The sequence below is a fragment of the Oryctolagus cuniculus genome, chromosome 10 (assembly GCF_051225735.1).
Source record: "Oryctolagus cuniculus isolate XC-2025 breed Fujian yellow rabbit chromosome 10, ASM5122573v1, whole genome shotgun sequence".
NCBI classification, from domain to species: Eukaryota; Metazoa; Chordata; class Mammalia; order Lagomorpha; family Leporidae; genus Oryctolagus; species Oryctolagus cuniculus.
Window position 1 is genome coordinate 96,244,390 of NC_142876.1, and position 20,536 is coordinate 96,264,925.

General features: G+C 48.3%; 1 protein-coding gene across 3 annotated transcripts in view; it reads right to left on the reverse strand.

The window, feature by feature from the left end:
• The window catches only part of CACNA2D3 (calcium voltage-gated channel auxiliary subunit alpha2delta 3), an 875,732-nt gene that overhangs the window by 70,214 nt on the left and 784,982 nt on the right, over window positions 1–20,536 (reverse strand). For all 3 annotated transcript variants that reach the window (XM_051851529.3, XM_051851528.3, XM_089305523.1), the window contains 2 exons: window positions 12,269–12,331; window positions 8,758–8,828 (listed from right to left, as the gene is read on the reverse strand). In XM_051851529.3, coding sequence (XP_051707489.1) covers window positions 8,758–8,828; window positions 12,269–12,331 — 134 coding nt within the window. The remainder of the gene's footprint in view (window positions 1–8,757; window positions 8,829–12,268; window positions 12,332–20,536) is intronic.

Below are 20,536 nucleotides of genomic sequence, written 5' to 3' on the forward strand. Positions count from 1 at the left end.
ATTACAGATAACACGCTTTAATCCCCATGGCATCACCACCAGGCCACTTCAATCTGAAGCTCCAGCCCTTATCCCGGAGACCTTATCATTAGCATCACTGTGCTTCCTAGAGGGATCTTTTGCAAACACCGACAGACGGCAGACATGGTCTCTGAAGCAGCAGCTCAAAGCCTGGTGACCCTTTACTCCTGAGCTGGGGAGAGCCTTGGGCGACAGGCTTGGGGCATTAGGACTCATTTAAAATCATTTTGTTGATACTGTTCTTTTCCAACCAAAAAATCATAACCAAGAAACCGATTTCTTCCAAGAATCTGCAGGCAGAATTTTAAAAGCATAAGCTCAGCTAATTCAGGCTGGCTAGCAACTGCAGGGATCAACATTTATTAGGTACCTACTTTGTGCAATGACTCGCTGTTTTAGCTAAGTTCGGCTAAGGGATTGGCCTCAAACAAATCTTCAAACAGCTTAAGGTTCGCAAAATACACACACAGCTCTAAAAGCAGGACAGGGAAAGCATTTGACACACTCACTGTGGGACATAATTAAACAATTCTCCAACTAAAAGTCTGAGGGGCACATCGCTCACTAGGGTAGCATGTAAATCTAAGTGTTCTTCATCAAGTCATACAATCTGTTCTCTAGGGGCAGCTTTCAACTTTGCAACTCAAAGTGCAGGGGCAGGAATACAAGAAAGACTTCACAAATGGGAAGTCCGTAATGATTCTTACATCTCAGAAAGCCACAGAGCCTGAAAAGCTCCGCTACTGGTCCGAGTTCTGAGAGAAGATTCCAAACACGCACCTGCTTCCCTTCGGCCCCACGGCTTCACTGCTCATCTCACAGCAGCCCGTAGTCTTGGAGCCCCATGGCTGGCAATCACTGAAATGGGCTTAGCTACCGAGCACCCCGTCATCGGCAGGGAACATGTTTCATGGGACTGCAGCCAGCCGGGAGCACAGCACAGAGGATGTTGGGGCCACCCAGGGTCCACTGCACACACAAAAAGGAAGGCTGTGAGGAGCCTCAGCCCTTTGTGCAGCTCGGCAGAATATCTGCCAGCATCCATCAACACTTTCCACGGACAGATGCTGTTAATGCCAAAATAAAGCTATAAGTGGCGGATCACGTCGGCATCTCACCCAGACACACGGAGCGGTAACACGAAGAATTGAAACCTTCCTGCCAGAAATGCTTAGTGGTCTCGAGTATTTAGTCTCCCCTTTGTAAGCGAACCCCTTGCTTTTCTTTTTTCTTTTATTTTTATTTATTTATTTTTTTTTTGACAGGCAGAGTGGACAGTGAGAGAGAGAGAGACAGAGAGAAAGGTCTTCCTTTGCCGTTGGTTCACCCTCCAATGGCTGCCGCGGCCAGCGCGATGTGGCCGGCGCACCGCGCTGATCCGATGGCAGGAGCCAGGAGCCAGGTGCTTTTCCTGGTCTCCCATGGGGTGCAGGGCCCAAGCACCTGGGCCATCCTCCACTGCACTCCCGGGCCACAGCAGAGGGCTGGCCTGGAAGAGGGGCAACCGGGACAGAATCCGGCGCCCCGACCAGGACTAGAACCCGGTGTGCCGGCGCCGCTAGGCGGAGGATTAGCCTAGTGAGCCGCGGCGCCGGCCAAACCCCTTGCTTTTCAATAAGCACACCTCCAGTTTCCTTTGTTAGTGAGGAGTGGCCATGTAATTATAAAGAAGTAGTGGATCGGAGGCTAATTAAAAACCTATTAACTTACTAAAATGAGTTTTAGTAAAGAAGTCTGACCTTACCCCTTTGGGTCTTTTAAATCTCTGAATCCTGCTTCTGCCAGCCTAAAGTATGATGGCCAGAACTCAGCAGCTATCTTAGACCACGAGGTGAACTTGAGTTTGATATGGAGGAAAGTAGGAAAAAAAAATTGTGTTTCTGGGTCTGAAATGACTACCACCAGGCCCTCAAATTGCTATATTCAGACTTCCTTCACAGGAGAGAGAAAAGACTTCCATGTTCTTTAAGCTCTCGTTGTTTTCAATTTTCCGTTTGTAGCAAAACCAACTCTCAACCAATAATGCTGGATTTCACATTTGATTAAAAGACTTTCACTATCTCTTGAGACACAACAAGCATGAATATGAAAAAGAAACCTGCATAAAATACTTTGGTCTGCTTCAATTATGGAAAAAGATGAGGGGTGATTAGGCAAACATTCTCTGGAATCCCAGAGACATGGGTTCAAATTCCATCTCCCTTACTCATTCTCAGTGAACTTGTCAAGTTACTCGAATGCTGGAAGCCTCCACTGCCAGTTCTTATTTTTTGTCAATGGAAATAATGACAGTAGTTACTTCATGGAGTTGCTACGGGGATTAATTAAGGTATTGCATGTTAATTGCTTGGAATAATGCCTTATCCAGTTGTTAGGATTCAAAAAATGAGACAGGCTGCCACTGTGGTGCAGATGAGGGCGGTCATCATTACCTCTATAGAAGAGAATCCTCAAGCAGCAGCTTCAGGATTTCATGGGGGGGGGGGGGGTCTGTTGGAATCTCCCTGTCTCTGCATTCCACAAAACTCTGGCCCAGAAAAACACTTGTCCAAGCCAATCTGTCTCCTTGTTCCCTTCAGATGCCACCTCTGACAAAAGCACATGTCTGTGGAAACAGGTCGCAGGAAGCCAAGAAGCCATTCCATTCGTTACATGAGTTGTTGAGTATTAGACCTTGGCCAGGCAGCCAGCATGAAAGGGGAACAGCCATCCAAAACCAACAGATTTCCCCTTCCACACCCACTACACTCCAAGGCTGGGACATTTGCTGAAATGTAATGTGACTGACAAAAGTGGGGAAAGCCCTCAGTCTCACCCTACAGAGACAGGAGTAGAAATGGTCCAAGTCTGCAATCCTACTGGGATATGTTACTTTTCAGAAAGGCAATTTAAACAGCAGAAGGAATTCCACACAAGCCCACCATGTTAACAAACACGTGAGGACATTTTCCAGGCCCTGGAGGGATGAACACCCAATTCATGTTGCAGCCAAGCAACAGCACAAGAGTAAACATTAAAAAAAAAAAAAAAAAAAAGAATCCAACACAGGCAGAGGAACAACAAAAGGACAATGGCCCAGAGAGTTCTGAGGGGGTCTCCAAACGCACATTATCTTTCAATACCATCGTCTGTGAACTCTGGGAAGTACCCTCTCACTTGTCAGAGAGCAGTCCACTTTCCTGCCAAAGGGGAGTTCAATCATCCTTCTACCCTCAAGCACAATCAGACACTCAAGAAAAGGGGAATATCCCTTGGCTTTCCCAAAATCACTTGGATTTTTGGTAAATGGTTTAAGAAAAAAAAAAGAAAAGGCAAATCCTCAAGGTTCGGGTATTTAATAAAACAACAACTGGTGTTTCATATGCCAGTGAGGATCGGTGACTTTTCCTGGTTTTTCAAGGCCATAGCTCTCTCCTTGGGCTTCCTATGGAACTCATTGAGTTTTCCCCTGAGTCTCTCTGGCTTAAATATCCTAGAGGTCATCTTGTTCCTCTTCTTTAACAACTGGCCCGTTATATGCAGACTGGAGCCCACTATACAACAACTCAGCTGGGCTTGCTCTCTTCCTTACAGGGAGAAGGGAGGAGGATGGAAGAGCTACTGGCTTTCATGTCTCTTCAGTCATCTGGTAAGAATTTTGCTGTAGCAGGATGCCCTACCTGGGGCTAAACCCAAGCTTTGTCCTTTCCACCTCTGTGTTTGGTGTTTCTCTCGGACACGGGTAGTACCAGTGAATCCCTCCAGAAGAGGCACTGAAAGTGAGTCTCCTCCTAGCACACCCAAAGGGAAAGATGCAGGTACAAGATCTTCCAAGAACAAGACCTCAGAAAGATGGGCTGGGGCTCTTCGGTCTTGGAAAAGATCAATTCAGATGTTGTCTGTGGACCTGAAAGTCTACGGAGATGAGGGAGGACAGAGGAAAATGAACGAGGCAGGCGTCCTGGGTCAGAGAGCTGGCGTGCACGAGCCCCTGTTGGGTGAGACGATCCATCTGTGTCAGTGGACTGCTCAGCAAGGTGTCTCCCCTGTGTCACACTGGAACGTGTCCAGCTGTCCCCTGCTCACGACAGTAGACTATCAGCATCTGTGTACCCTCAAACTGGGGACACCTCCATACCCACACACTACTTGTAGGTTTATTATTCCTTTAGTTCTCTTCTGCTGCAGAGAAAACTTTAAAGTATTGAGTTAAGATGGCCAAAGATCAGGCAATTCCTAAGCTGGAAGAAGCTGGCTGGTACCCGGTACTTTTAACTTTATATTTCCTGACTGTAAGTGAGAATCTCATGGAAGCTTTAATTTTTGAAATTTTAGCTGAGAGAGAGAATGAGAGCTTTCATCTGCTAGCTCTCCTCACATGCCTGCAATGGCTGTGGTCTGATTGGGCCAAAGTCAGGATCCAAGAATTCAATCTAGGCCTCCCTGTGGGTCTTAAGGACTAAACCACTTGAACCCTCACCTGCTATCTCCCAGGATGCACATTAACAGCAAGTTGGAACCAGAAGCAGAGCCAGGACTCGAACCCAGGCACTCGGATTTGGGATGCATCCATCCCACTGGCGACTTAACACCTATGCAAAATATTCATCCCACACGCAAGCTTTTCCAGAGCATGGATGCCTAAACTACAACCCGAGACCAACTGAATGTGCATCTCCTGGGGTGCAGCTTGAGTATAGGTGTTACGAAAGCTCCCCATAGACCGTCCCAGTGCTGTGCTGTGGAGACCACTGCTACATAGGAAACCACAATTACAGGTCATTATAGACAAAGCCAAACGCAACCCACAACGATGAGACAAAACAGGAGAAAGTGGGGAATAAAATATATCTCTGACATTTGGAACTCCGACTCAAGGGTTAATCTAATCTTTCTGCAGCAATTTGGCAATTGGAAGTGTTTTCTCATATCCTTTGTTAATCGTATTTGGGTGATAAAACCCTGAATCTCCAAGAGGCTGAGGACACAGTGCCCATTCTGGTACTGAACCTGAACTCTTCTCCCTTCTTCCCACAGTATCACAGGCCCACCAGGAAAACTCTCCTGCATTTTTTCTCACATCTCCTTGGATAGCCGACAACACGGAAGTGGCATCACTGGGGGGCCCTGGAGGGGGCAGTGGGGGAAATCAATGATTTCTAAGAATAAGACTTTGAAACCAGGCTTTCTCCTACCAGATGCAAAAGGGACAGTGTCATCACCAAAGCCAGCAAGGGAAATCAGCGTGGATTTCGGGAACTAGCAGCACAAGGTTTGTGCTAGACAGGGACGTGATTGAGAAAGGCAAAGAGTGAACACAGAAGACCCTAATGAGCCTCAACTCAGGAAGTCCACTTGCTTTCAGGGGTGAGAAGGAAGAGGGATGAGCAGTTCTGTTTGGAGGATGAAACGCGAGTGAGGCATACAGCACCTGCGGGAAAAACAGAGAAGCCTGGATGTGGCTTGGTCTAGCGATTGATCACCTCCAACTCAAACCTGCATCCCTCAGACGGCCTCCCAGCCTGAAGGTTCTGCTCATGCAGAACAGATGCTGCTGAACCCACATCCTTGTCAGGCATCTTTCACCATACAACTGCACCTAAAGAGAGCTCCGGGCACTGAGCTGTTGTTCAGAGAACCAGTAAAGGGCAGACACCAGAAGACTCCCTGGGTTTGGATGGAAGCAAACGTGAATCCTTTTCTGCCGCACACGGACTTAGGGCAAGTTCTTCCCCTCTCGAAGCCTCATTATCTCCATCTCTATAAACAGCCACCTGTGTTTCCAGGGCTGGCTGGGTTCAGAGGCACGTGACCTAAGATTGAGCACAGCCCTGCGCTTAAAGGGCCCTTGCTGGATGTTCCGCTGGTCGTGGCTTCACAGGCCTGGGACTTTCTGAACACAAGGACTCTCAGTTTACACTGGGCCCTGCAGACCACGCAGCTGGTTCCATGGAGACCTATCACGGAGCCGCTGGAAGGTCTCTAAGAGGTGAGCACCATCCTGTTCTCACTGCTGAGGCCACTGGCCTGTTACGTGGCCACTGGACACTAGGTCACAACCAAGCCAGGTGGACAGATGAGGCCAGCGACTCAGCAGGAGTGACCCGTTTTGCCTCCTGGATCATTTCACACACTGCTGGGGGACTTTCTAGCTATTCCTCTGCCTGCTGGAGTCCATGGCTTTCCTTTTCTGTGGCACCACAGACACAGAAGTGGTCGTTTCTGATGGCACCACCAGCAGAGTGATCAGAACAATCAGGGAGAAAGCCCATTGCCACCAAGTTCAGAGCAAGCCTCGCCTCGTTCCACTAGGGAGAAGAACGGACCAGTGGAAGGAGACCCAGGGGAAGACAAAGGGAGAGGTCTTGTTGCTGAGCTCTTTCTGGGGAAGCTGGTCTGTGGGACTCCTGGGCATTAAACGTGGGGCAAATTCAGAAACTGTGGCAGCCTGGCACTGCCCAGAACACAGAGCCAGGGGTCAGCTCAATGAACTGACCTGTGCTTCACCTGAGCCAAGCACATCACCAAACCCCTGTGGACAGGGCTGGGGTCCCCTAACGTGGCGCTTGACTTCTGTGCCACAGTGCTGTCAGGTGCCTCCCGCTTATCCTTTCAGGGTTGCTGGGACACAAATCTCTGAACAAAAGGACAGCCTTATGCCCTGAGCAAGCACTGTGTGCAGCGAAGGGAAAGGACCCTCCTGTCTCATTTCCAGGACTTACAGTCCGCACCACCAGGTGTCATGGATGTGTGATGCAAAAGCAGCACTATCTGGTGCCAAGCCGAGAGCAAAGCCAAGACTGAGCAAGGATCTAGAGCCACAGAAATCACAGCAGCAGCTAGCAATTATTGAGCCTTTAATGTACGCTAGGCACTATGCTAGGACTATGCTTGTTATTATCTCATTACCTCTGACAGCAACCCTTGGAAGCAGCTATTATTATCAGCTTCATTTTGCACCTAAGAAAAGCTTAGAAAGATAGCCTGACTTGTCTTAAAGTCAGCAGCTTTACAATGTCAATGTCACAGCCTACTTTTGACCCCTGTCTGTGTGACTCTAAAACCCAAACTCTGATTGCTCTGCTGGCCCCAGTGAGGGGGCCCTTCCAAGAGGCCCAGGAGGTTCATCAACAGGCTCCTAGATGACAGCAGGTGCTTAAAAATAGAGTTCCTAGCTCATTCTTTTCTCAAGTATGTTGGACTCTCCTACTTGAAGAAAGTTCTAGATTGTTGCCAACCATATTTCACCCATATTAAGAAAAAGACTGTAAGTTTAAAACTCCATTACAACCTTTCTCTTTCCCACCAGTTATCCAAGAGGGAAAAGGGGAAAAATGGGTTAAAGAAGTTGAAAAATAGGCTTTCAAATGAGAAACATGTGTGCGATGATTCTTCATCTTTTTTTCTCCTCCCATCACTGAGTTGAAAACAAGTTAACGTGATACAAATGTACACATCCACATACAGATAGGAAGACCCGTGGTGTCCGGGACGGCAGGCAGTCCAGGAGCTGCCGTGGGAAGCTCAAGGCATCGTGGAAAACTCCACAGCACCTCCAGCCCAGCTCCAGCATGTGCACAAGGTCTCGTGGCGCGGGAGAAAACCGTCCTTGAATTTTTAGAAGGGAATTGGGCAGCGTCGGCTCTGGGCAGGCCTGAGAGTGAGCGAGTGTGTCAGGGATTGCAGCAGTACTGGCGTGCGGCCAGTTTTTATATCATTTTCTCCCCCCCCCCAACCCTTCTGGCACAAACAAGTTATGGAATTTCAAAAACTGGGTCATCATTTTTGAATTCCCAGCTTTCAGCACGGCGCTCAGTTGGTCTTGTTGACTGGCTTAAGAGTCCGATTTCCTGAGCTAACACTTCCTAGCCATTCAGCTGCAGGGGAGTCGTAAACCGGGGGCCTGTCTTTGCTGCTGGCGGCCAACGCGCAAAGGCTCTCCAAACTGAGCTGCCGGGCCATCCTTGCGCTTCCTGCTCTTCTATATTTAACAGCTTCAACTACACTCATTAAACCACCACTTCAAAGGCCACCCTTCTTCCTGGGAGGCCAAAGGGAGGGAAGATGGCAGTACTGGCTCCCAGGAGACCTTCTGACATCCTGATCTCACAGGGTGCTGGTTTTTCCCAGGGACTGTGGTGTTCCCAAGGGCATCGTCAGTCTGCCCGTGTGGGGGCCATCCTACCGTGGCTTCATTTAGGGTCAATGAGTATACTACATGGAGTAGTAACTACCCACTCAGGGGATGTGGCACCACCTGCATGTTCTTCCAGCAGTGGATTTAAACTTGCCTCCATCAGGAGCAGGTGTGGAGAACACTTGCTCGATTTTCTAAATGACATCAACGGCCTCCAAACATCAACCCCCACAATCGAGTTCTAGATTCCTGGGCAGATGCCTTGGTTTGTCTACGAGAGACAAAACACATTTCTTTCCGATCAGGGGAAAACGCTTCCCATTTCTTCACAGTGCCTTGGTTCAGGCTGACTAAGCGCATCACAGTGCAGACTCCCACTTCAGAATCGGCCTCCAATAAACTCTGTGTCGGGAACAGCAAACTCATATTGGGCAGTTTCTAGCGCTCTTCACACTCATGCTAGAGGCACCAGATTTCAGCAGGATCTCCTGGAGCAAGAACGCCAGTGAGACCCAGCTCCAGGGTCAAGTCTGGTCTTGCTTTATCTGACCTCGGTTTGTTTTGTTTTATTTAGGTAAACTTTTTCAGGGGACACAGGGTGAGGGGCCTAAAATCCTTACCGTTTAAAGGAGCCCATGGATAACAGTTTGTTCATCACAGCTCCCTCAATTTCACCAAAAAAGTCTCCAGTCTGTGGGGAAGAAAAGAAGACAGGACAAAGTGTAGAAAAGCAATGCACCCACACGGCAGAGCAGAGCACCAAGTGGGCTGAGTCCACGGAGCGGATGGGAGGACCAGGCAGGTTTTCGGGACTACTGTTACATAAACGTGGGGAGGGCTCTAACAGGCATGAGAAGCTGCAGGATCACAGAGGAAAGCTGTGACCAGATGTGAATGCTTCCCCAGCACATGGGATGGGATTGCATAACACGTGCTGAACACTAGAATTAAAGCACGTATGCGTGTGCACATGCGCACACACACACACATTCCTGCCCTGGGATGGAGTAGGCATTAATCTGCACATAATTCCTTGTGATTAAAATGCTACTTTGTACTGACAGAAGCAGGCTGTGAAAGGGCTTCCGAAGCAGTGATGAAAAGAACTGCTGCTAATTCCTGGGTGACCTATTTAGGGAAACACAGCAGTCTTCTTCATTGGCCCTGCAAATGTCCTGTGGTGGAGAGGCTGGCCCTTCTTTTGGAAGAATACTCTCATTTTTGCTCGTAAGAAATTCATATACCGACTAACACCATGGAGAAGGAGCCTGGCCAGCCAGACTTGTACCGGCCCAGCCTTACATCCGGGGCTGTCTTCATTCAGGTCACCTGAAAGACCTTGCAGACTTTGCCCAAGGCCAGGCTGATGCATCAGAGGCCAGCTTCTTGATGCTAGTTGAGAGCGGCAGAATTGGCGGAAGGAAGGGTGAGCATCCCATGCGCATCCCCACTGTGGAGGTTTCCCCCAGGAGGGTGTACGCACAGCAGGGGAGTAGGGCTTGTGACAACAGCCTTTTCTGCCAGCACCCTCGGGTGAGCCTGCATAGACTGAAAGAGAATCCCCATCTCTGCTCTGGTGCCTTTTAGGATTTGCAGCTTCTGTGTATGTGGGTGGAGGGCATTACAAGAAGAATCCAAGTGACAGGAACTCCCTAAGGCCTTGTAGTCACTGGATCCCACACCCACTGTAACTGAGTGGCCTGAACCATACTCCTGGGAGTTTCCCGGCAGCACGGCCTATGCATGTGCACTGACTTGGGCAGGAAGTGCAGGAGAGGAGGATGAACAAGGCAACAGCGCTTCTTGGAAAGAACGTGAAGCACTTCCTTTTCACTAGAGGGAAATGGGACATTTCTGCAAACTCTGTGGGCGTGTGCTGCCACTGGCAGTAAGGACATCTGTGTTCCTGTGTGTAAATCCACCAGTGGTCGGATGAAGAATTCCTTGAATGGGGCTGCAGAGAGCCAGGCAACACTGAAGAGGCACTGGGTAAGCAGGCGGGCAGGCTCTCTGGCCAGCGCTGCAGGCCTATGCCAGGGAGGGAGGAAGCAGGAGTCTGCAGAGGCCACGGCTGTGTCAGAGGTTAGAAGTCAATGGTCTGCTGGCTGGCCCGGGGCTCACCACTCGAAGACAGTCCCTGCGTCCTCCCAGTACCCCAGGATCAGGCTCCTATCCCAGGCCTCCATGAGACTGTGGCAGACAGACCGACTCTGCCCCTCAGACAACTGATTTTGGTCATTATTCCGCAGATTCTTCAATGTCTCTGTTCCTCTTCCCAGCCAAAAGGGCCTATTAACCACGGGCCAACGGATTTGCCCATAGCCTCGGAGCTTGGACGTACTTCATTTATGCTATTTCCTGTCTGTCAACTGTCCCATGTCCAGTGATATTCAGCGCTGGAGGGGGCTGTGTGTATGCATTCTGAATCTCAGAAGTGCAGTTTCTCACCCAGCCCAGGTGCATTTCAACTATAACATTCTCATGGGGAACAGAGGGACTGGATGCACCATTCCTCAATGTACTCGGAGCACTGTTTTATAAATTAAGAAACTGTTAATCTCAGACCATAAGGAGTCACATTTAGGGACAATTAGCTAATTTATTCAGCATTAGTAACCCCTCACACTATTGTCTTATAAATAATTTGAAATTATTTAAAAGAGATTTCATAGTAAGATATTTGTATCCTCAAATATGAGAGTTAGAAGAAACCTCACACAACCATGCTCACTGTACAGAGTCTCTGGAAACCTCGATAGGGTAAGAGGTCTGCCCCGAATCCTAAAGCTGGTTATCCCAGAGAACTGGCACCACTGTCCGTCTGTCCCCATGCCCAGCTATACTGTAAAACTAACCTTAGTTCTACTTTCGCTTCTTTTAATATACTCATTTAATGTATAATTACAGAAAACGTTTTAATGTAGAAAATTCCAATGGAAAAACCTCTGTTTCTCTATTATGCTGCTGTTGACTTCAATTATCCTTCTGATTTCCAAATAGATATCCATGCTCATCTCTATAGCTTGGTTTCTTTCCATGTCTCTGCCCGCCATGTCCACACAACACATGGCTCAATCAAATGAGGGATTTGAAGGTACTTCACAAAACTCGCAGAAAAATGGAAAGAAAAACTAAGTTTATGGGACAGGTGTCTGCCCAGCAGCTAAGACACTGTTTGGGATACCTATATCCTATGCTGAAATGCCCAAGTTCAAATTCCAGCTCCTATTCTGATTCAACTTCCTACTAATGCACAATTTGAGAGGCAACAGGTGATGGCTCAAGTACTTGGGTCCCTGCTATCCACATGGGGAACCCAAGACTGAGTGCCAGGCTCCTGGTTTGGGCCCGAGTCCCCACCTCTGCTGGAATCTGGAGATTAAACCAGTCAATTGGAGGTCTCTCTGTGCTGTCTCTGCCTCTCTGCCCTTCAAGTAAAGAAAACAAAAAAATTAAACCTCATTTTGTTGCAAAAATGAAAATCCAATGCAGAGTTTTTTCATACTGGACATTTTCCCACAAGCTTTTCAAAGACTCTTATATGCTTGGCTTTCAAAACATTTTTGTACCAAAATGAATTTATCTTTTAATTTCATTTTCCATGAACTCTTTGAAAAGCACTTGTATCCCTCCTCATCTATCTCTGGACATTTATTTTGGGTGTTGAGAGCCCGAGTTAATTCTTGAACTTACAAAACTGAATTTTAAGCCGTAAAAGCCAAAAAGACAGCCTCAAACAAGATTATATAGGAGTGTGTGTGTATGTGCGCATGTGCACGCATGCATTTGTGCAAATATCACGAAGAGAAAAACCTCCATGGTTGCCCAAAAAAGCAGAAAGTCTTTATGTGGGCCAGATAACTTTGAGGCAAGACTTCTATAAACCAGGACATTTTATGAGAGCTAGGACTGTGCCACCCCTCACCACTGCCCCCCACTGGGTGGCAAAATCTCCCCGCGACCTGCTGGGCAGCAGGGGCTGCTACGTGGGTCTTCCAGGGATGGAAACGAGGCCATGTAGTCACATGCCATCACCTCTTCAATACAGGGCATTGTGTCAAATGTTCAGCCCTGTCATCTGTTCCCCCGACCCAGGTCTGCCTTCTCAGTGCCTTCCTTGGAGTCACTCACCTGCATGTAGTCTTCAGACACCAGGATAAATCCATTATTGTCTATGAGGTAACAATTCACAGTCTAGAAAATAAAAATGCCAGTGTCAACCTTGGTCCACCAACTGCGCTTACACAGAGTGCCGTACTTCCAGCCCGAGAGAAACCGCCTTCCGGAGGGCAGTTCTTTCCAGGGAAGGGGAAATGCCTGCTGACTCTCTTTGTGAAGGCCATGGTGATGCTAAGCCCACCATCTACTTCACAAAATTAGCAAACAAAATGAAAATGCTGAACAAACCCTGAAGGACCCAGACTGGATACAGAGAATATGTGTGAATAACCTGCAAAACTGCAGTCTGTCTCCCCCCCCCCCCGCCCTTCTGTGATCTGAATACTATTTCCCAGGAACCAAGCACACAGAGGCCCCCGAGCCTGTGTTCTTGGCGGCTGAAGTGCAGGCTGTTTTGAGAACGAAACGCCGGCACAATGTCATTACTCTAATGATGTATTAATGAAAACACCGTGTCAGCTCAGAGGACCATCAGGGGACCAGGTAATATTTTTTAATTTGTTCATAGACTGAGGCAGGGGGGAAGGGGCAGACTTCTGTTAAAGGGGCCCCTCAGGCCTCCTAAAGGTTTTCAAACTGTGGTTTTAATTGGGAGCTGGATTTGGGGGCAGGGCTGTTAGCTTTGGGTAGCTCAGACTTATAAATTGTAGCAAGGAAGGTAAACCCAAACCTCCGCTTGCCTCGCACTACTTTAATCTCAAGTGAATGATTTGCTACAGGCTAAGTTTTAATTACAGTGCTGTGGAGTTTAAATTTAAGGTTTAATTCCGACCTTGATGTAACTCAGTTTCTATTTATTGCAGCTTTACATACCTACTGCAACATTTAATTTGTAACATATCTTTACCCTGAGCTACATTCCGCCTAGCTCCAGGCCACCGCAGGGCTGGTGCTTTCTGGGACATTTGCCTGTGCATGGAGTTGGCTTTCAGTCACGCACAAAGGGACAGCAGTGAGTTGGTCCCCAAGGTTTGACCTTTATTTCTAGACAGTGACTGTGCAGAATCAACAATTAAAAGTCCTGCTGGCACCTCTCATATAGAAGTCGGCTGCTCTGTTGAACAAGGTGGCCTCTCTGTTATCCACGCTCTGCTATGACTTAGGCAACCTGCTCGCACTCTTACTATCTGCTTTCACGGATTCTACTTTATTCCCAATTGGAATTGATAAACTTTCTCCTCCCAGGGAGACTGCATTGCAGAAGCAATCTCATAGATGAAAATGGAATACAGCTGGAAATGCAGTTCCAGCAATCGCACAAGGGACATTTCAAGTGTCTCCCAGCTACTCACGGCTAGTGGCTCTGTTTGGGACATATCCAGCAGTATAGAAAGTTAGCTGGGACAGCAATGCCTCATATCACACTAGTTCTCCAAAGAGTTGTAACCCAGTCTACAGTGGGTCAAGTTAGACAAACCCATATCCTTGCTGATTTGAATTTCATCATGCTCATTTTTTGCAGAGACAGAGATGGTGAACACACACCAGCAGGTTCACCTCCATTCAGTCAGTAAATACATGTTGGGGACCGTTGTGGCCTCTGTACTCAGAAGCTGACTGTCCAAATCCTCACAGTAGCACAGAGTCCAAAATCACCACGACCCCAATCTCTAATTATAAAATTAGGTCCTACTCAGACATTCCTAACCAATTAGTAGTCTTGCTACTGAAGCTACATCTGTGGTCAAAGTCTCTCTACTTGCCTAATGTTACAAATATTGCACACTGTAATGCAGTTACAAGACAGTTCAAAGTCTTGAGACAAAGGCAAAGTCCATGAAAGTGACAGCGGGGAGAGACTCCCAGCTAGACTTGTTCCAGGTTCTCGCTGCCAAGTATCAAAGAGTCCAAGGAGATGCAGGTAATGGGGAGAAGGAAGGTAAGATCTACTTAAAAAAAAAGGGGGGGGGGGTGGGAAATACACACTCACAGAGGTGCTTAAGTTATCTTAAGAGAAAATGAGCATTGGTATCTATAGGATTTGAGGTTACCCTTTTATAGGATGGGAGGGTGCTTGGGATAGGGCTTAATTGAACACTCAAAAGAAGTGAGTTTGGGTCGAAGCTGTAGGGCACATGAGGATCTCTAGAAAGGTGTCATGGTGTCTGGTGCATGTGTGGCTGGAAAGCGCACTTTGGCATTTAGGAGCTTCCTTGGTGTCTGGTGCATGATGGGACGCAAGACTCCGCTGCATGATGGGCAGCGAGTGTGCTAAGCCTGCAGCCACAGTGGGTTGGGATTTGGGCAGTGCTCCCATGTGCCTTGCTCAGGGGCTGTCAGTCCTCAGCTCCTCCTCACTACCTCACTGACTGCATCACCAGCACACAGGAAGCCACTGGCCCACTGGCATCTGTTGAGCATAGACACTGGAAGGAGGTAAAGCCCACTGCAGATAAAACACAAGAGCTGCTTCCTAAGAGGATGATTTCAAAAGCAAGGGACTTAGAGAAGCCCCTGGAAAGATGGATCACACTCTTCCCTGTAACTGCCCCTCTTTGGGACCACTCTGAGAAAATCTGATGTGAAGGATGCCCCATTTTGCCACCTACAATTGTATCAGAAACAGTCAACTTCCAGGTCCTGAGCTCTGCTAAGCTAGTTTGTTTACAGCTTGCAGTTATAATCTGAACCTGCCAAGTGAGTAAACACATATTCACAATTTCCACTGTAGTTTGGAGATCAAACTTCAATGTAACTGCTCATTATTTACTGTAAGCATCTGGGTCTTTTCCTGCCCTCACTTGATGAGCCACTACAGTGGACACAGCTCAGTCTGGCCACTGGGAGACTCACTGCTCAAGTGACCACTCTGGAAGGAACAGAAGTGAGATGAGAGCTCTAGAGTGGGGATGAAGGCTGCTGTCTCAATGCAGAACTTGGAAAATGAAACAGAACGAATTTAGGGGTGGAAAGCTTGGGAGCCCCAGATGAAAAGGATCACAAAACCAAGTTTTTCATAGAACGTGATTGCCACTAACATGCAACAGCAACTGAAGAGGAAGCAAGAGAGGAAGAGGAGGAGGAGACAGCAGAAAGTAAGGAAAGGAGAAGGTGGGTAGTTATGGGAAGATATAAGCTCACGCCAACCTTGTTTTTCCACAGTGAGGTAGAAGATTCTCTGCTTCACCGAGGGTGTAACCTGACCCAGTGCTACACAGCTAATCAACTAGGATTTGTTTCCAGTGCTACAGGACAGCAAAGCCCTCACTCCTTCCACTGGCAAACTCTGCTATCTTTCAGAAGATGACAGGACACAGTGACAGTCTCAGGTCATAGTTAGGTTTTTCTTTTTGAAAACTGCAATCCCTTAACACGCATATAGCTAAGGTCGGTCTCATCCACCCCATGTGGCCAAAAGAAACCCTAAGAAATGGTAGAAAAATCAGCCAGCGCAGTCAGTGCATTAAGTACCTGCAGCAAAAAAATCAAGCAAATCAACAAAAGCAACTGGTGTTTAGAGTTGATCTTGATCAGTTTGATCATGTACTATTGATTTGCATTATAGGTTCCTGGATCGCCCGAGCATAGCTATTCTTAAGGTAATAACTAAAGCCTAGAGACTTAAGAGGATTTTTCTGTTCATGCCTTCATGCCTACTACTTGCTGATGGACAGAGTATGGAAAAAGAGGAACCTCCAATTTAGGCTCTGGAGTCTAAAAATGCACTTGACAACGACTCATTTTGATCAGATGAGTCCACATCCTCAGTGAAGAGGCTGGGGAGAGGAACAAGACAAGGGCTGCCAGGGCTCATGGAGGATGATGGGATCAAGATCCTGCCCTTCCACTTCCTTCAAAGGTGCCTTGTGCTGGGACCAGCAAAGTGGGCGTGCTTTCACAAACTGCCCTTGTGCCTTCCATACTGAGTAACCTTGGCATTTATTTCTCGGACAATGCTTCTGTTGGACATTGCTTTAAAAAGTCATCTTCTTGCTCTTATATTAGGATCCCAGGAAAGGAACTTGTAAGCAGAGATGATGCTTCACTGTACCTGTTTATGGCTGAGAGTTAATTTCAAGGTTACATTGGGTTTAAAAAAGACTTGGTCACCTTATTATGCAAGAAACAAGTACTGCCAGCACTGGGGTTTGCAAATCACTGAGAAAGGCACAGGCTAAAAGCCGAGTGCTGTGTCACTAACGGAGACCTGAGCCATTGAATCTGAGAAGTTTCATTACGTTTTCATTATAGGCAAGACTATGTTGGTTACCTATAAACCCTGGAAGGCACAGTTAGTGACCAGGTGACTCCTTAAACAGACCCCGGTCAACAACCACTGCATGGAGTTAGAGGAGCAGAACACTAGGATTTGGATCAACCAAGAGAGAATGAGCCAGAATCCAATCTGATCAATGGTTTTCTCTAAGTCCCTTTCAAATACGCATTCAACGGCTTTCCTCAGAGGAAACGGAAGAGACATTCCACAGCTTTCCTTCATCAACTACTTTCCCCCAAGATAAGCTCAGCATCTTAGAGGCGGTCCACCCAGCCCTCTGTCCCGAGGACACCCTAACAGGCTCAAGGGCTTGGGGATATCAGGAGTTCTACATCGGGCACACACTAAGCACCAACTTCACAGCTCAACATCTTTGGCGAAACATTTCAAGGTGCAGTTGTTTTAGACATGTAGAGATAAAGGTGGGAGGGGCGAGGCAGAGCAAAGTTGATATTTAAAAAAAAAAAAGCCCACATCTTTCTGCAACTCTATTTGATGACTCAAAACTGCTCAGAAAGGGGAGGACATTGTAACACAGCCAGTTAAGCTGCATCTTGTGACATCTGAGTGTCAGTTGGAGTCCTGGATGCTCTTCTTCTGATCTAGCTTCCTGCTAATGCACGTGGCAACAGAAGATGGTGCAAGGGCTTCGACCCTTGCTACCCATGACAGAGTCCCTGGCTCGGGCTTCAGCCTGCCTCAGACCTGGCTCATGCAGGCATTTGGGGAGTAAACCAGTGGATAGTAGATCTCTTTCTCTCCCTCTCTTTGACTCTGCCTTCAAGAAGAATGGCCAGAGAAGTCTGACTCTGTGTCCCAAAGACAGATGAGGTCCATGGGAACTGAGCAGTCATGGACTGGAAGGGGGTGGCAATTGGAAGCACTAACACTTCTATTGCCCAGGAAGGCAGTATTAGTCCTGAGATACTCGCTTTAGAATCTGAGACTCTTACATTGTCTATCAGTGTGACCTTGACTACAACCTCTTAACAGTCCCAATTTTCTTATATGAATGGAGAAAGCAACAATTATCCCAGAGGTTGCTGGGAAGGTTAAATGGGAGGGTGCGGGGAGGCAGCAAGCATAGCTCTGTGCACTCTAAGTCCTCCGGGAACACATGCTTACATCTGTGCAGCAAATGCTGGGTGGCCTCCTGCTCTGTGCCCTTAAGCAGCCCAATGCTCAATTGTTACAGAATCTTAGTTCACAGCAAGAGCTCCTGGAGACAGGCTGGCTGAGTCCTGTTGCTTCTTTGGGTCTTGTCTTTTGAGGGTGGGGGATTCTTCTTTGTTTTATACTTTTTTATGCTGGGAGAGAGAAACAAAGAGATAGAGATAGAGACAGAGAGAAAGAGAAGACAACCAGTGCCTATCCATTTACCCACTGGTTCACTCCCAAATGACTTTGATGGTAGGCTTGGGCTGAGGTGGAAGCTGGGTAATAAACTTAAGAGCCCTGAACTCCAGGGCCTATTGTCTTCATTTTAATGAGAAGGAGAGAGGCAGACAGGGATTGGGGTGGGGGGTGGGGAGGAATAGACTGTGCTCTTACATCTGAGGGTGTGGCCCAAATATCTGCATCTTATTTATTTATTTGACAGATAGAATTGGAGAGAGAGAGAGAGAGAGAGAGAGAGAGAGAGAGATGTCTTCCTTCCGTTGGTTTACTCCCCAAATGGCCGCTACGGCTGGCACTGCGCCGATCTGAAGCCAGGAGCCAGGTCCTTCTCCTGGTCTCCCATGTGGGTGCAGGTGCCCAAGCACTTGGACTGTCGCTCCCCATCTTCGCGGAGGAACGACACAGGACCCTGCGCTGTTCTTTTGTCTGCTTGGCCCTCCCCGGGTTTGCTGCTGGTTCTTCCCGGGTTGGCTACCATCCCTTCCACCTCTGTGGAAGGGCGGTTCCCCCTGCCACTTTCCCCACTTCCGTGGGGGAGCAGCACACCGCCGGCCGGCTCTCTCGGGGGCTGCACAGGTGTTCCTTCAGATAGATGTTCCTGGTGCATGTTGTCTCTCTCCTCCTTTATAGTCCTCTTCCACCAATCCCAACTCTGCTACCCACACGCCGAGTACACTGCTCTCCTCCAATCAGGAGCGGGATCAGCTCCTGCAGCTCAGTCAATCAAATTGGCGAGAGGCAGCTGCGTGGAAGTTGTTTACTCCTCTCCCAGCACCATATTGTGGGAGAGAAGATGCATAGAATAAGTCTTAATTCCAGTAACTTAGTGTAGTCCGAGTCGCTCCCCACATTGGGCCATCCTCCACTGCCTTCCTGGGCCACAACAGAGAGCTGGACTGGAAGAGGAGCAACTGGGACTAGAACCTGGTGCCCATATGGGATGCCGGTGCCGTAGGCAGAGGATTAACCAAGTGAGCCACGGTGCTGGCCCCATCTCTGCATCTTAGAAGCCCAAAGATTCAAGGTCTCCCAGTATGAATCTGTACATTTCAACTGTGGAACAGGCTGACCCTTTGTGTCCCTTGCTATATCTCTTTGTTACAGGATAACTATCAAATCAAAATTTGGTTTTTTGAAAAAAAAAATGCAGCAGAGGGGTCACTCAGGAAACGTGCTCGGCAGGGTTCAGCTGTCTCCCTCCCTTCAGTAGCTACTCACACCAGCGAACCCACCCATCCATGGAGCTGGAACGTTCCACACAAGCAAACACCTGGCTGTCTCCTTGCCCTGTCATAACACAAGCAGGCCTTTCATATGCCAGCAGACATGCCTGCAAGGACGGACAAAGTCTTAGGAATTCACAGAGAGCATTACTCTCTCTTGGTTGGAATGAGAAGGTGGGGTTGATTGTGATACTGGAATTTTCCATCTTCTCATATTTCCTTGAAATGCCTTTGTTGCAAACCACCTCCCGATCTTCCGTCATCTCTGCAAAAGACTGGTGTTCTCACCAGGACATAGTGCCCGCCAGGGAAGTGAGTGGGAGGCGAGAATGATGGCAGGGGGGAAATCATGGCATCCCCGGGGCAGACTAGAGTCAGAGGTGAGCATGGCCTCCCACCCTCCCTCCTGTGCTAATAGCCAGTCGTGTTTTCTTTGCCCATTAATAACCCTTTGCCACCTGGGCAAGGTTACAGTGGTGACTTCTGCCCATAAAGTTGTTTTAGCACTTGAGCATCATTTTATTATCTTCGGTTGACTTAAACATCCCCTCCTCAGGCAAGTCTTCCTTGACTGCCACATATCCACTTTCTCCACACCACTTACGCAAGTTGAGGCTCACAGGTGCCTGTCTACCTCCCCTACTCATCAGGAACCTCCAGGGGGAGAGAGGCCATTCCTGACTCTGCTGCCCCCTTGTTCCCCAGTGGTCAGTCAGCTACCGGGCACCCACAAAGGGCTTTAAAGGAACAAATGGGCGTATTTGCTGTTGGATCATGGGCTCTGAAGTCCACATGGGACCCAGATGAGATGGAACTCCTTCCAAGCCTCCAGGGAGCTCCATGGTGAGGTCCTGCCCATCACATGGCTCAGGCGTCGCCTGGGCAAACCAACAACACACTGCCAACATCAGCTCACTCCACCACCCCACAGCGACCCTGCCCTGGCCCAGGGAGTGCCGTGGTGGAAGAGACAAAAGGGGCTGCGCCGCAAAGTGTGTCTGCTACGGCTGAGGGAGTGGTGCTAGGTCTGCAGTGCTGTGGAGACGCCAGGAGCACATGGCGTTCCTGAGCCTCCACAGCTGTTTCTAATGGGGACCCGATCACTAGAGGGCAGCTGGGAGAGAGGAAGCACACGGTCTCTCAGGCCTAATTAACAGTTAGGAAGAGAGGATGACACATGCAAACAGTCTGCTTCCAGAACAGGAAGGGGTCTTGGTGGAAGGCAGGGCTGGCTTTTCCATGGAAAAAAATGGAATCGGTTGCCTGGAGACAGCATTTAAGAGTCAAAGAGGAAAACGGACGACAGTGTCAACGCAAGGACAGTTGCGCATCACAGCGAGTTCAGAAATCAGGGCAAATTTGAGGCTTGACTTTCACAGACAC